The sequence below is a fragment of the Schistocerca nitens genome, chromosome 1 (genome assembly GCF_023898315.1).
Source record: "Schistocerca nitens isolate TAMUIC-IGC-003100 chromosome 1, iqSchNite1.1, whole genome shotgun sequence".
Taxonomy (NCBI): domain Eukaryota; kingdom Metazoa; phylum Arthropoda; class Insecta; order Orthoptera; family Acrididae; genus Schistocerca; species Schistocerca nitens.
The window spans coordinates 135594008-135610428 of NC_064614.1; the positions used below are offsets into that span (position 1 = coordinate 135594008).

Below are 16421 nucleotides of genomic sequence, written 5' to 3' on the forward strand. Positions count from 1 at the left end.
AAGACAGATTGTCAAATTACGTCTTAACTTACCCTTGAGATCTCAAAATTTGTCAGGGAAAAATGCTAAAGCTTGTCTGGAAATCAGGGAAATATCAGTTAATTTCAATTGGGGAAACTTGTAACGACCCTGAATATCTAGTCTGCAAACAAATTTCCTGTGCCTTATCCTTTGTAGAAGATGCTATAATATAAATACACAACTGCATACAATGATAGCATTTTGGTGGCAGACTAGTGTGGGATGGGGGTTGTGTCAGATGGGAGAGAGAGAGGGAGAGGGAGAGAGAGAAGGGTTGCAGGTGGGTAGTTACCAGCTGAGAGGAAAGTAGGTTTGCTGTTATGGAATGCGAGAGGGAGGAGTGGCAGCTACATGGACTAAGCATGTAATGGACAGTTACTGGAGTTGGTGGGTGATGTGCATGATAAAGATGACATGGAGACGTGAATTGCGAGGGAGGCAAAACTCTTGATTGGTGGGTATGGGGACAGTGGGTTAATGGAGTGGATGTGTTGCGAGGATAACTCCCATCTGCGTAGTTCAGAAAAGCTAGTGATCGAGGGAAGGATCCCAATGGTCCAGGTTATGAATCACCCATTGAAATCCAGTATGCTGTGTTCAGCTGCATGTTGTGCCTCTGGGTGGTCAACTTCGTTCTTGGCGGCAGGCTGCCGGTGGCCGTTTAGTCTGGCAGACTGCTGGTTGATTGTCATACTGACATAAAAAACTGTGCAATGATTGCAAAAGAATTGGCGTATGAGGTACCAGCTTTGACAGGTGGCCCTGCCTCTGACAGTATAGGCTGAGCTTGTGATGGCAACGGAATAGGAAGTGCTTGGTGTGTGGATTTGGCAAATCTTGTACCTGGATCTTCCACAGGGATATGATCCGTATGGCAAGGGTTTGGGAGTGGGAGTAGCATAGGGATGAACCATGATGATGAAACTTCCTGGCAGATTAAAACTGTGTGCCGGACCAAGACTCGAACTCGGGTCCTTTGCCACTGAGCTACCCAAGCACAACGCACGCCCCGTCCTCACAGCTTTACTTCTGCCAGCTGTGAGGACGGTGTGTGAGTCGTGCTTGGGTAGCTCAGTGGTAGAGCACTTCCGCTCGAAAGGCAAAGGTCCCGAGTACGAGTCTCGGTCTGGCAGACAGTTTCAATCTGCCAGGAAGTTTCATATCAGCACACACTTCGCTGCAGAGTGAAAATCTCATTCTGGAACCATGATGATGCTTAGATTGGGTGGGTGAAACAATACTGTTTTAGGAGGGGTGGGAAGTTCATCGAACCACAATCATACTATCTCTCTACCATTCCACTCCCGAACAGCGTGCGGGAAAAACTAACACCTAAACCTTTCTGTTCGAGCTCTGATTTCTCTTATTTTATTTTGATGATCTTTCCTACCTATGTAGGTTGGGCTCAACAAAATATTTTCACATTCGGAAGAGAAAGTTGGTGACTGAAATTTCATAAATAGATCTCGCCGCGACGAAAGACGTCTTTGCTTTAATGACTTCCATCCCAACTCGCGTATCATATCTGCCACACTCTCTCCCCTATTACATGATAATACAAAACGAGCTGCCCTTTTTTGCACCCTTTCGATGTCCTTAGTCAATCCCACCTGGCAAGGATCCCACACCGCGCAGCAATATTCTAACAGAGGACGAACGAGTGTAGTGTAAGCTGTCTCTTTAGTGGACTTGTTGCATCTTCTAAGTGTCCTGCCAATGAAACGCAACCTTTGGCTCACCTTCCCCACAATATTATCTATGTGGTCTTTCCAACTGAAGTTGAAGTTGTTCATCATAATTTTAACATCCAGGTACTTAGTTGAATTGACAGCCTTGAGCATTGTACTATTTATCGAATTCCAACGGATTTCTTTTGGAACTCATGTGGATCACCTCGCACTTTTCCTTATTTAGCGTCAACTGCCACCTTGACAGCAATCTTTTCTAAATCGCTTTGCAACTGATACTGGTCTTCGGATGACCTTACTAGATAGTAAATTACAGCATCATCTGCGAACAACGTAAGAGAACTGCTCAGATTGTCACCCAGGTCATTTATACAGATCAGGAACAGCAGAGGTCCCAGGACGCTTCCCTGGGGAACACCTGATATAGCTTCAGTTTTACTCGATGATTTGCCGTCTATTACTATGAACTGTGACCTTCCTGACAGGAAATCACGAATCCAGTGGCACAACTGAGACGATACCCCATAGGCCCGCAGTTTGATTAGAAGTCGCTTATGAGGAATGGTGTCAAAAGCTTTCCAGAAATACGGAATCAACTCGAGATCCCTTGTCGATAGCGGCCATTACTTGGTGCGAATAAAGAGCTAGCTGTGTTGCACAAGAACAATGTTTTCTGAAACCATGCTGATTATGTATCAATAGATCGTTCCCTTCTAGGTGATTCATAATGTTTGAATACAGTATATGCTCCAAAACCCTACTGCAAACCGACGTCAATGATATAGGCCTGTAGTTCGATGGATTACTCCTACTACCCTTCTTAAACACTGGTGCGACCTGCGCAATTTTCCAATCTGTAGGTACAGATCTATCGGTGAGTGAGCGGTTGTATATGACTGCGTAGGGAGCTATTGTATCAGCGTAATCTGAAAGGAACCTAATTGGTATACAATCTGGACCTGAAGACTTGCCCGTATAAAGTGATTTGAGTTGCTTCGCAACCCCTAAGGTATCTACTTCTGAGAAACTCATGCTAGCAGCTGTTCATGTTTCAAATTCTGGAATATTCCATTTGTCTTCCCTGGTGAAGGAATTTCAGAAAACTGCGTTCAATAACTCCACTTAAGTGGCACAGTCGTCGGTAACAGTACCATCAGCACTGCGCAGCGAAGGAATTGACTGCATATTGCTGCTTGTGTACTTTACATACAACCAGAATTTCTTCGGATTTTCTACCAAATTTCGAGACAATGTTTCGTTGTGGAACCTATTAAAGGCATCCCGCATTGAAGTCCGTGCCAAATTTCGCGCGTCTGTAAATTTTAGCCAATCTTCGGGATTTCGCGTTCTTCTGAACTTCAACCCTAGTGAAGGATAAGGTTGAGTTGTTTTCTTCTAGGTTAATATTGGTTCAAGAATCATGAAAGAAGGTTGTATACATGGAAGAACCCTTGAGATACTAAAAGGTATCAGATAGATTGTATAATGGTAAGACAGAGATTTAGGAACCAGGTTTTAAATTGTAAGACATTTCCAGGGGCAGATGTGGACTCTGACCACAATCTATTGGTTATGAACTGTAGATTAAAACTGAAGAAACTGCAAAAAGGTGGGAATTTAAGGAGATGGGACCTGGATAAACTGAAAGAACCAGGGGTTGTACAGAGTTTCAGGGAGAGCATAAGGGAACAATTTACAGGAATGGGGGAAAGAAATACAGTAGAAGAATGGGTAGCTTTTAGGGATGAAACAGTGAAGGCAGCAGAGGAACAAATAGGTAAAAAGATGAGGGCTAGTAGAAACCCTTGGGTAACAGAAGAAATACTGAATTTAATTGATGAAAGGAGAAAATATAAAAATGCAGTAAATGAAGCAGGCAAAAAGGAATACAAGCGTCTCAAAAATGATATAGACAGGAAGCGTAAAAAGGCTAAGCAGGGATGGCTAGAGGACAAATGTAAGGATGTAGAGGCTTATCTCACTAGGGGTAAGATAGATACTGCCTACAGGAAAATTAAAGAGACCTTTGGAGGAAGGAGAACAACTTGCACGGATATCAAGAGCTTTGATGGAAACCCAGTTCTAAGCAAAGAAGGGAAAGCAGAAAGGTGGAAGGAGTATATAGAGGGTCTATACAAGGGCAATGTACTTGAGGACAATATTATGGAAATGGAAGAGGATGTAGATGAAGATGAAATGGGAGATACGATACTGCGTGAAGAGTTTGACAGAGCACTGAAAGACTTGAGTCGAAACAAGGTCCCGGGAGTAGACAACAGCACATTAGAACTACTGACGGCCTTGGGAGAGCCAGTCCTGACAAAACTCTACCATCTGGTGAGCAAGATGTATGAGACAGGCGAAATAACCTCAGACTTCAAGAAGAATATAATAATTCCAATCCCAAAGAAAGCAGGTGTTGACAGATGTGAAAATTTCCGAACTATCAGTTTAATAAGTCAGCTGCAAAATACTAACGTGAATTCTTTACAGACGAATGGAAAAACTGATAGAAGCCGACCTCGGGGAAGATCAGTTTGGACTCCATAGAAATGTTGGAACACGTGAGGCAATACTGACCCTACAACTTATCTTAGAAGAAAGATTAAGGAAAGGCAAACCTACGTTTCTAGCATTTGTAGACTTAGAGAAAGCTTTTGACAATGTTGATTGGAATACTCTCTTTCAAATTCTAAAGGTGGCAGGGGTAAAATACAGGGAGTGAAAGGCTATTTACAATTTGTACAGAAACCAGATGGCAGTTATAAGAGTCGAGGGACATGAAAAGGAAGCAGTGGTTGGGAAGGGAGTGAGACAGAGGTGTAGCCTATCCCCAATCTGTATATTGAGCAAGCAATAAAGGAAACAAAAGAAAAGTTGGGAGTGGGTATTAAAATCCATGGAGAAGAAATAAAAACTTTGAGGTTCGTCGATGACATTCTGTCAGAGACAGCAAAGGACTTGGAATGGACAGTGTATTGATAGGAGGGTATAAAATGAACAACAACAAAAGCAAAACGAGGATAATGGAATGTAGTCAAATTAAGTCGGGTGATGCTGAGGGAATTAGATTAGGAAATGAGACACTTACAGTAGTAAAGGAGTTTTGATATTTGGGGAGCAAAATAACTGATGATGGTCGAAGTAGAGAGGATATAAAATGTAGACTGGCAATGGCAAGGAAAGCGTTTCTGAAGAAGAAAAATTTGTTAACATCGAGTATACATTTAAATGTCAAGAAGTCGTTTCTGAAAGTATTTGTATGGAGTGTAGCCATGTATGGAAGTGTAACGTGGCCGATAAATAGTTTAGACAAAAAGAGAATAGAAGCTTTCGAAATGTGGTGCTACAGAAGAATGCTGAAGATTAGATGGGTAGATCACATAACTAATGAGGAGGTATTGAATAGAATTCGGGAGAAGAGGAGCTTGTGGCACAACTTGACTAGAAGAAGGGATCGGTTGGTAGGACATGTTCTGAGACATCACCAATTTAGTATTGGAGGGCAGCGTGGAGGGTAAAAATCGTAGAGGGAGGCCAAGAGATGAATACACTAAGCAGATTCAGAAGGATGTAGGTTGCAGTAAGTACTGGGAGATGAAGAAGCTTGCACAGGATAGAGTAGCATGGAGAGCTGCATCAAACCAGTCTCAGGACTGAAGACCACAACAACAACAACAACAACAACAACAACAATATTGGGTAATGAGGGGGTAGTCCTTCGGAGCCGATTCTTCTGTATGGTGGGATGATTATATTGTGTGTGAGGATATGGCACGAGAAGTCCATTTGTGGAGTAGGTGTGGAGTGAAGCGCCTGTCTGTGAAGGCTCTCTTGAGACCCTCAGCATACTAGGCAAGGAATCCTCATCACTGCAGATATGGTGTAGCTTTTTCTCTGAATAAATGTATCAGAATGACCCTATTAAAAGTTTCAGCTTTCCCATGATAGTTAATTTTGCCCAAACCATTTTACCTGCAGACTCTCATTCAAAATAGATTCAAATGGAGTTTCTTGTAATACTTTTTTCTCCCTCAGACTATGTTACAGTCAACTTCCTGCACAATGTATTATTTGAGTACCATTACGTTTTAGGAGAGCTTCAAATTATGGGACTTTTTTATGAATGCTTCTACAGTTATCATTAATACCTTTTGTTTGATGCATTACATGTAGTTGGTAAGCACCATGAGTTTTGAGCCAGCTACAACTAAATTCATGAGGAACTGCTTGATATAGATCAAAACATTTGTGCGTCTCATGAACTATCAGCTACACATGTTGTGAGATGCACAGCTGAGCCATTTTATGGAGGTGTCTCGGTTATTTTTAATCCTATGGCACAAGTCTTAAGTCATAACCTAGGATAAATTCTGCATAATTCTATTGTTTATATTAAAGTAGTACTGGCTTTGCCAGTATATAGGCACTAAGTAACTCTTGTAATTAACAGCAATGTAGGAAAAGACAGATTGCTACTTACCACAAAGAAGACAGGTTAAGTAGCAGACAGGTACACTTAAGACACTTTATCACACTTATCAGTGTGTGTAGATTAACACTACTTAATTCGTTGTTAGTACGTCTGCTGAACTAATCTGAAGTGGCTGCTTCTGTGTATTCATGTATGACTAGACTCATTACACATCTGTGAAAGCTGTGCTTCATGATGAAATTTACAGAACACGATGTGTGGGAGTGCGTGAATGAATGGTCACTTAACCATTTCCAATCCAATTTTTCTACTCGCTGCATTCTTCCTAACTCTTGTTAATTTTACACTTGTGGAAACATGTCTGACATTAGAGCTGTAGCGGAAAATCATAACATTGAACGTAGTCCAACAGTGGGTTTGAAAGAGTTAAGTGTGTAGTACATGTTTTCCAGTCTGCTCATAACCTATCATCCATACTTAGTTCTAAGATAAATTTTGCAGATTTGATCTTTACTGAAATAAAATGAAGAAAGCTGACCATTTCAGCCACATTCTCTATTAGTGACTGTCGCTCTTGATCCAGCTGTGCAAACCGAGAGCACACTGTGGTTCGTCCAGTCATTTTCTGCTTATCCAATGAAGACAGATTGGAACTGTGTGTTAATGTACCGTACTCTTCCCTCGTGCACCTACTTTAATCTGGCTTCCATGTATCACCGTACTTCACAAGCTGCCTTGCTGTTGCTACACCACCTTGTGAGCTTGATTCTCTGTAATTATACCTCCATTTTCTTTTTGCTTGATATGTGTAGGAGGAAGCAAAATTTTGGTTGACTCTTCTACAATTGTATGCTCTCAGAAGTAAAACAGTAATATACATCAGAATGATATTTTCACTCTGCAGCAGAGTGGGCACTGATATGAAACTTCCTGCCAGATTAAAATTGTGTACCAAAACGAGCCCCCCCATGAACCATGGACCTTGCCGTTGGTGGGGAGGCTTGCGTGCCTCAGCGATACAGATAGCCGTACCGTAGGTACAACCACAACGGAGGGGTATCTGTTGAGAGACCAGACAAACGTGTGGTTCCTGAAGAGGGGCAGCAGCCTTTTCAGTAGTTGCAAGGGCAACAGTCTGGATGATTGACTGATCTGGCCTTGTAACAATAACCAAAACGGCCTTGCTGTGCTGGTACTGTAAACGGCTGAAAGCAAGGGGAAACTACGGCCGTAATTTTTCCCGAGGGCATGCAGCTTTACTGTATGATTAAATGATGATGGCGTCCTCTTGGGTAAAATATTCTGGAAGTAAAATAGTCCCCCATTCGGATCTCCGGGCGGGGACTACTCAAGAGGATGTCGTTATCAGGAGAAAGAAAACGCGTTCTACGGATCGGAGCGTGGAATGTCAGGTCCCTTAATCGGGCAGGTAGGTTAGAAAATTTGAAAAGGGAAATGGATAGGTTAAAGTTAGATATAGTGGGAATTAGTGAAGTTCGGTGGCAGGAGGAACAAGACTTCTGGTCAGGTGACTACAGGGTTATAAACACAAAGTCAAATAGGGGTAATGCAGGAGTAGGTTTAATAATGAATAGGAAAATAGGAACGCGGGAAAGCTTCTACAAACAGCTTAGTGAACGCATTATTGTGGCCAAGATAGATACGAAGCCCACACCTACTACAGTAGTACAAGTTTATATGCCAACTAGCTCTGCAGATGATGAAGAAATTGAAGAAATGTATGATGAAATAAATGAAATTATTCAGAGAGTGAAGGGAGATGAAAATTTAATAGTCATGGGTGACTGGAATTCGAGTGTAGGAAAAGGGAGAGAAGCAAATGTAGTAGGTGAATATGGATTGGGGCTAAGAAATGAAAGAGGAAGCCGCTTGGAAGAATTTTGCACAGAGCACAACTTAATCATAGCTAACACTTGGTTCAAGAATCATGATAGAAGGTTGTATACATAGAAGAACCCAGGAGATACTAAAAGGTATCAGATAGATTATATAATGGTAAGACAGAGATTTAGGAACCAGGTTTTAAATTGTAAGACATTTCCAGGGGCAGATGTGGACTCTGACCACAATCTATTGGTTATGACCTGTAGATTAAAACTGAAGAAACTGTAAAAAGGTGGGAATTTAAGGAGATGGGACCTGGATAAACTGAAAGAACCAGAGGTTGTACAGAGTTTCAGGGAGAGCATAAGGGAACAATGAACAGGAATGGGGAAAAGAAATACAGTAGATGAAGAATGGGTAGCTTTGAGGGATGAAGTAGTGAAGGCAGCAGAGGATCAAGTAGATAAAAAGACGAGGGCTAGTAGAAATCCTTGGGTAACAGAAGAAATATTGAATTTAATTGATGAAAGGAGAAAATATAAAAATGCAGTAAATGAAGCAGGCAAAAAGGAATACAAACGTCTCAAAAATGAGATCGACAGGAAGTGCAAAATGGCTAAGCAGGGATGGCTAGAGGACAAATGTAAGGATGTAGAGGCTTATCTCACTAGGGGTAAGATAGATACTGCCTACAGGAAAATTAAAGAGACCTTTGGAGATAAGAGAACCACTTGTATGAACATCAAGAGCTCAGATGGAAACCCAGTTCTAAGCAAAGAAGGGAAAGCAGAAAGGTGGAAGGAGTATATAGTCTATACAAGGGCGATGTACTTGAGGACAATATTATGGAAATGGAAGAGGATGTAGATGAAGATGAAATGGGAGATACGATACTGCATGAAGAGTTTGACAGAGCACTGAAAGACCTGAGTCGAAACAAGGCCCCCGGAGTAGACAACATTCCACTGGAACTACTGACAGCCTTGGGAGAGCCAGTCCTGACAAAACTCTACCATCTGGTGAGCAAGATGTATGAAACAGGCGAAATACCCTCAGACTTCAAGAAGAATATAATAATTCCAATCCCAAAGAAAGCAGGTGTTGACAGATGTGAGAATTACCGAACAATCAGTTTAATAAGCCACAGCTGCAAAATACTAACACGAATTCTTTACAGACAAATGGAAAAACTAGTAGAAGGATAATGGAATGTAGTCGAATTAAGTCGGATGATGTTGAGGGTATTAGATTAGGAAATGAGACACAAAGTAGTAAAGGAGTTTTGCTATTTGGGGAGCAAAATAACTGATGATGGTCGAAGTAGAGAGGATATAAAATGTAGACTGGCAATGGCATGGAAAGCGCTTCTGAAGAAGAGAAATTTGTTAACATCGAGTATAGATTTAAGTGTCAGGAAGTCTTTTCTGAAAGTATTTGTATGGAGTGTAGCCATGTATGGAAGTGAAACATGGACGATAAATAGTTTAGACAAGAAGAGAATAGAAGCTTTCGAAATGTGGTGCTACAGAAGAATGCTGAAGATTATATGGGTAGATCACATAACTAATGAGGAGGTACTGAATAGGATTGGGGAGAAGAGGAGTTTGTGGCACAACTTGACCAGAAGAAGGGATCAGTTGGTAGGACATGTTCTGAGGCATCACCAATTTAGTATTGGAGGGCAGCGTGGAGGGTAAAAATCGTAGAGGGAGACCAAGAGATGCATACACTAAGCAGATTCAGAAGGATGTAGGTTGCAGTAGGTACTGGGAGATGATGAAGCTTGCACAGGATAGAGTAGCATGGAGAGCTGCATCAAACCAGTCTCAGGACTGAAGACCGCAACAACAACAACAACGAGACTCAAACTTGGGACCTTTGCCTTTCGCGGGCAAGTGCTTTAGGCAGAAGTGAAGCTGTGAGGATGGGGCTTGAGTCGTGCTTGGGTAGTTCAGTTGGTAGAGCACTTGCCCGTGAAAGGCAAAGGTCCCGAGTTCGAGTCTCGGTCTGGCACACACTTTTAATCTGCCAGGAAGTTTCATATCAGTGCACACTCCACTGCAGAATGAAAATCTCATTCAGGTAGTCATAATGTTTTGGCTCATCAATGTATTTGTTAAGGGAGTGGCTTGTTTAGTATGTACACCAAAAGACTAACTGTGTATCTTTACAGAAAACAGCTATTCCCTCTTTTTAAATGTACGAGCAGGGTTTTTCTTTCTCTTGAAGCTCCAATCCAAAATCTAAAGCAATTTTATTGACATTTTGGATGCCTGTCCACTGTTAATAGCTCTTCTATTGGGTGAGTAGTGATAGGTCTTCATAAACACATCTGGATTTTGCCAGTCAGCAACTCGTATTCAGTAAATGACCCAAACTCTTTTCAGGACTGGATATAAGTGTTCTACAAAAGTTGACTAAGTTGTAAGAAATAAATTGTCTGGGCTATATAGGGCAAGTTTTAATAATTTTTGTATTACATCCAGGCATTATTTATCAAAACATGTGAATCTTCAAAAACATCTCTTGCTTAAGTCTTGTCACTGGTATTTTAGGCATTACACATCACATCAAGAATCAGCTTTAAATCTCTGTTGTATGTTAGCTTAGTTTTTTACTGGCAGCTTAACAGAAACTGTTTTTACTTCTGTATATTCTTTCAGAGCATCTTCTCCCCTGAAAAGAGAAAACAGAATAAGCCACCTAATTGCAAACAGAATATCTGAATACTCCATCTTTATCTGATCTGCAAATTTACTCACAGTTCTCTGCCATAGCCTGACTGTTTGAATCCTCCAAATGGTGCCTGTGATGTTACAGCATCATAACAGTTTATCCTGCAATTAAAACAAAACAGGTGATTAAAATCAAGCCTTTGCATGGTCCATTTGTTCTACATTCTGTATTTCAAGAGTATTTGCGTAACTAACTTACGATAATTCTTTCATTACTATAGGACATTGTAACTTATTTGGTGGATGGTTGGGTAGGGGGCAGTGGGGAAGCAACTGCTCCCCATATCAATTAATAGTCTTGGATCAAACTCAAAATCAAGCCTGTAAATCTTCTGGCCCTACAGTTTATTTTGGAACAAAGAGCAAGAGAAGAGGTGCTCACTGGTTTAAGATCACACTCCCCAAATGCTGACATGAGGTACAAAATCAATTAAATAAACAAACCGTGGCACTGTGAACAAACCTGGCCTTTGCCAAGAAGAGAATTTTACTAGAAACCTGTTCTGGTTTCCCCCAGATTTTGGCATCTGGCGATCAGCATTATGACATCACAGAGAATTTATTATGTCAGGGCACATACCAATGATTTCATAGGATTTACACAAGAGTGCAGCATGTTTGTGGAAGAGCTACTAAATCAGAGAAATAAAGAATTAGGCCGGTATAAGCTAATTTGTAACTGATAGTAAATTTTGTATTGGGGGCACTGCTTTAGTAATGAGATGCAGCATCTATTCACAAACATACTTGGGCTTGCAGAAACGAGGACTTGAGAAGAGTGATTCTTCTGGACGTAGAAATTTAAGTGAACTAACAGAGCCTGCAATCTTAACAATATTTCAGTATGGAGATTAATTATTAAAAATGAAAAAAAAAGAAATCACCTAAGTAAGCATGGGTATGGATATGAGATCATTTTGACACTAGAATGTAAAAGGTTCTAATCAAAATCAGAAAATTCTAGTAAAATATTATGAGAGAAACTTGGAAACTCTACAATAACTAAAGTATATGAAGACAGTTTGTCCAACTAATCACAAAGAAGTAAAATATGATCCAGCATATGATAAAAAAAAAAAAAAACTTATTGTCAATATGCTACCGTTCCTTGCTTTTATTTCAAGAACTGTCCAACTTAGCAGCAACACACACTTGGAAAAGATTTTCCTAAGGTCATATTCCAATGATGAAAATTGCAGGATGGAAACAATAAACAAACATGAAGATACATAGCGATTCACTTGCAGCTGACTGACGAATGGCTATTACATACAATAGCTTTTCGCTAGCTTTGGAAGTACCAATCATACTGCACACACATCCATCGACACCAAAATGTAACCACCCACAACAATTGTCCCCCAATAATTGTAGGGAAGCTTCCCACCTTTGATAAAGCAGTTTATGTGAACTGATATGACTTATTTTGTGATGTCAGTGACAGGTGTATAATAAAATTTAGCCCATAAGTGTATTAAGCATAGCATGAGAGGATACGATACATTACCATACAGAACCAGCTTCTACAGCATGTGCAAACACAAGAGCTTTATTTATGTCCTTTGTGATTATTCCAGCTGCCAATCCATAAGTTGTGTTATTAGCTCTCTCGATTGCTTCTTCTAGTGTTTTGAATTTTATAATACATTGGACTGGACCAAATATCTGAAACATTAACGCCATTTTTATAATAATGTTTGCAAAATCATGTACAGTCTCATAAACAGCTGTGTTCAGTGACAGATGACAATAATACTGTTGTGATATCAGAGACACATCCCTGACATTAAAACTAGGATGTGTGTTGAAACTAAGTATATGCCAGAGTCAAGATTTTTATGTCAGTTTCAGGCAAAGAAAATAATGTGATTACGAAGATACTCAAATTTCTTCTGAAATTAAGAAAATCACATATCCTCTCAAAAATATAAGCTCATCTGGATTTGATGGAGTTCCCATAATAAAGTACACTGAGGTGATAAAAGTCATGGGCTAGCTCCTAATATTGTGTCAGACCTCCTTTTGCCCAGCGTAGTGCAGCAACATGGAACGGACTCAACAAATCGTTGGAAGTCCTCTGCAGAGATACTGAGCCATGCTGCCTCTACAGTCATCCATAACTGTGAAAGTGTTGCCAGGGCAGGATTTTGTGCTCGAACTTACCTCTCAAATATGTTGCATAAATGTTTGATGGGATTCATGTCAGGTGATCTGCTTGGCCAATCATTCACTCCAACTGTCCGGAATGTTCTTCAAAGCAATCATGAACAATTGTGGCTGGTAACATGACTCACTGTCAACCATAAAAATTCCATCATTGTTTGGAAACAATGTCCACGAATGGCTGCAAATGGTCACCAAGTAGCTGAACATAACCATTTCCAGTCAATGATCAGTTCAGTTGGACCAGAGGACCTATTCCATTCCACATGAACACAGCCCTTACAGTTATGGAGCCACCACCAGCTTACACAGTGCCTGACTGACAACTTGAGTCCATGGCTTCATGGTGTCTGCACCACAATCAAACACTACCATCAGCTCTTACCAACTGAAATTGGGCTCGTCTAACCAGACTATGGTTTTCCAGTTGTCAAGAGTGCAACTGATACAATCATGAGCCCAGGAGAGGCAGTGCATGTGACATCAAGCTGTTAGCAAAGGCACTCTTATCTGTCATCTACTGCAATAGCCCATTAATGCTAAATTTTGTTGTGCTGTTTTAACTAATATGTTCATCATACAGCCCACACTGATTTCTGTCATCAACACTGATAGCTCTATGTAAATGCTGCTGCTCTTGGGCAGTAAGTGAAGACTGTCAGCCACTCCGTGGTAAGAGGTAATGCCTGACATTTGGTACTCCCCCTGTGATTTCTGGGATGTCCCTGTGTCTAGATCTTACTACTATTCCCTGTTCAGAGTCTGTTACTTCCTGTTGTGTGGTCATTGTCATGTCGGAAACCTTTCCACACGAATCACCTGAGTACAAAGAACAGCTCACTGCCACCTGTACATGTGCACATCACTATCCCATGACTTCTATACCCTCAGTACGTCATGCATCACTAACTCAGGGTATTTTTCCAGAGAGATAGAAATATGCCATTTTTAAACACTTTTATAAGGAAAGTGGTAGGTGAGGTATCAATAACTACTGACCTGTTTCACTACTGATATTTTCCAAAATTTTTGTGGTGATGTATTCTAGAATAGTATGTCACCTGAGCAACAATAATATCCTCAGCAAATCACAGTTTGGATTTCATAAAAGTTGCTCTACTTGAGAATGCCATTTACACATTCACTCAAGTTTTACAAGCATTAAATAACAAAATAACATCGGCTGATATTTTCTGTGACCTGTAGAAGGCATTTGACTGGTGAATCACGATAAATTGAGGTTTTATGGAATTTATGGAATAGCAAACCAGTAGATAATTAAATATCCAGCAAAATGAATGCAGGAAGTTACATTTATTATTAATTCAAGCAATGTAAGGAGGGGAGATTCTTCTGACAGGGAAGAAATGAGCTTTGGGCTTCGGTTCAATCTTCGGTCAACTATTGTTTCTCATATATGTAAATGACCCTCCGTCTAACATACAACATACAGATTTTGTACAAAAGTTCTGGTAGAATGTAAATACTTTCGGGTTAAAGGAGACCACCCATTGAAAAACAGAAGGATTGAGTTGACAATAGGTGCACACAGAAAGAAATAAATATTGCTAGCTTTCTGAGTAATCTTTTTACAAACTAAAGTAAAATATGCATGCATACACAAACACATCCACACTCACATTTTGGCAGGTGGCCTGGTTGTGATGGGGTAGCATCAGGTTGAGTGGGGAGGGTGGCTAGAGACCCAGAGAGAGGCAGCTGATTTACTGACTAGGAATGTAGGAGGGTAGGTTGGCAGGTATAAGAGCTAAGCATGTGATGCACAATTGTAGGAGCCAGTGGGGAGCAATACAGGCTGAAGGTGATTTGGGGGCATGAATTGGGAGGGGGTGATAGGGTGGAGGAAGAAGAGACTGTTTCCACTTCCACTCGCCTGTCAGGGTTAGGATATACTGTATTTACTCAAATCTAAGCCGCACTTGAAATTTGAGACTCGAAATTCAAGGGGAGAGAAAAGTTTTAGGCCGCATCTCCAAATCGAAACGAAGTTGGTCCATTGTAATATGAGACACAATTCAGGTCGAATGAATGACAATACAGCTACAGTAGTTTGGTTCGAGTCGTAACCTTAGCAGTTAAGCTTTACCAGGTAGCCATTGCTATGCGTCAGGCGCTCCGTCCGTATTTGTACGGGTACCCTTCCTTTTTCACTTGCTTCATCTGGTTTGAATTGATTGCTTACTTTTCTTTGATCTGATAAGTGCCGTTTTCTTTGTTATAGGTGTTTATGTCACTCTAAGCTGAAAATGCATTACTGTACTGTGTCATGCATTGTTTGTCGCATTCTGATAGTGCGTGTTTACGGCCTGTCGCGGCTCGCGGCATGGCTTGCTTTTGTGCGCACTACCACCACTTACAATATTAAAAAAAAAAAAAAAAAAAAAAAAAAAAAAAAAAAAAAAAAAAAGAGGAATCGTCTCATTAGCGAAACAATGGCAAGAGACTTACATTGCTGCTTTCTTTGATAATGATCAACAAGAACCAAATAATACACTGCGTATGATAGAAGATGAGAGTTTAGCGAAAATTTTTCTCCGTTTGAAAATCTTTGCAGACGCCTCTTTGGTACATTACATTCTGCACAGAAATTAGAGTCATCTTAGATTTAAAAATCTAGTCAATTGCTGTGCTTCATTTCTGACTGTATCACTATTAGGCATAAGAATAATACGAATATAAACATGACATGATATGTATATTCTTCCGCATTTGCTGTTGTCTCACTCTAGTTTCGTAGTTTATTAGGCAGACAGGATTTAAATGAGAGAGCAGCAAACACATAACAATACATGGCAAAAGTTTATATTCTTATTATTCTTATGGTGAAGAGAATACTGCATGTGATTCACAATTCAGAGAAGTTCCTGTTAGCAACCATCTCTTCTCACAGGTAGGAAAAAATTCAGAACGTAGAGTTGGCCATATTGACAAACATCCCAAACAGTCTTGCCAGTCAGATTTTCGTAGTACATCGAAATGTTGCTGCATTCAAAGATGAACAATACGGGATTTGTATTTACTTCGTTGGATAATGTATGAAAATGCAGTGGTCGAAACTCAGGGCGGAGAAAAAAAAAAGCTCGTCTCCCACCTCTTTTTTTTTTATTTTTTTTATTTATTTTTTATTTATTTACTAGCGCAGAGGATTTAGTGCCAGTATTTATCTTTGTGCCTACAAAGCATGCCTGTGAAGCGCTACATATATTCAACGGCATAAGTTAGTTGTGGCGGCACCCACCAACATTTTTCGGAACTTCCACTTGCTTTGCACTCAATTCTAAGCCGCAGGCGGTTTTTTGTATTACAAAAACTGGAAAAAAAGTGCGGCTTAGATTCGAGTAAATACAGTACATCAAAACAGAAAGTGCAGTTTCATTCAAGTACATTTACATAAGCATTGAAATAAAAAAAAACTTTTCATTGTGTGATATTTTATGATGCTCTTCAGGGTGGATTGTTTGCATCACCATTTTATTCCAGTTGTTCACAAATGAATCACTGTTGCCATCAAAA

At 40.4% G+C, this 16421-nt stretch overlaps 1 protein-coding gene across 1 annotated transcript in view; it reads right to left on the reverse strand.

Moving 5' to 3' along the window:
- Positions 1 to 10425: 10425 nt before the first annotated feature.
- LOC126243231 (aldehyde dehydrogenase, mitochondrial) overlaps positions 10426 to 16421 on the reverse strand; it is a 141732-nt gene continuing 135736 nt past the window's right edge. The window contains exons 10-12 of the mRNA XM_049948148.1: positions 12232 to 12389; positions 10752 to 10826; positions 10426 to 10665 (exon numbers count right to left, since the gene is read on the reverse strand). Coding sequence (XP_049804105.1) covers positions 10596 to 10665; positions 10752 to 10826; positions 12232 to 12389 — 303 coding nt within the window. The 3' untranslated portion in view covers positions 10426 to 10595. The remainder of the gene's footprint in view (positions 10666 to 10751; positions 10827 to 12231; positions 12390 to 16421) is intronic.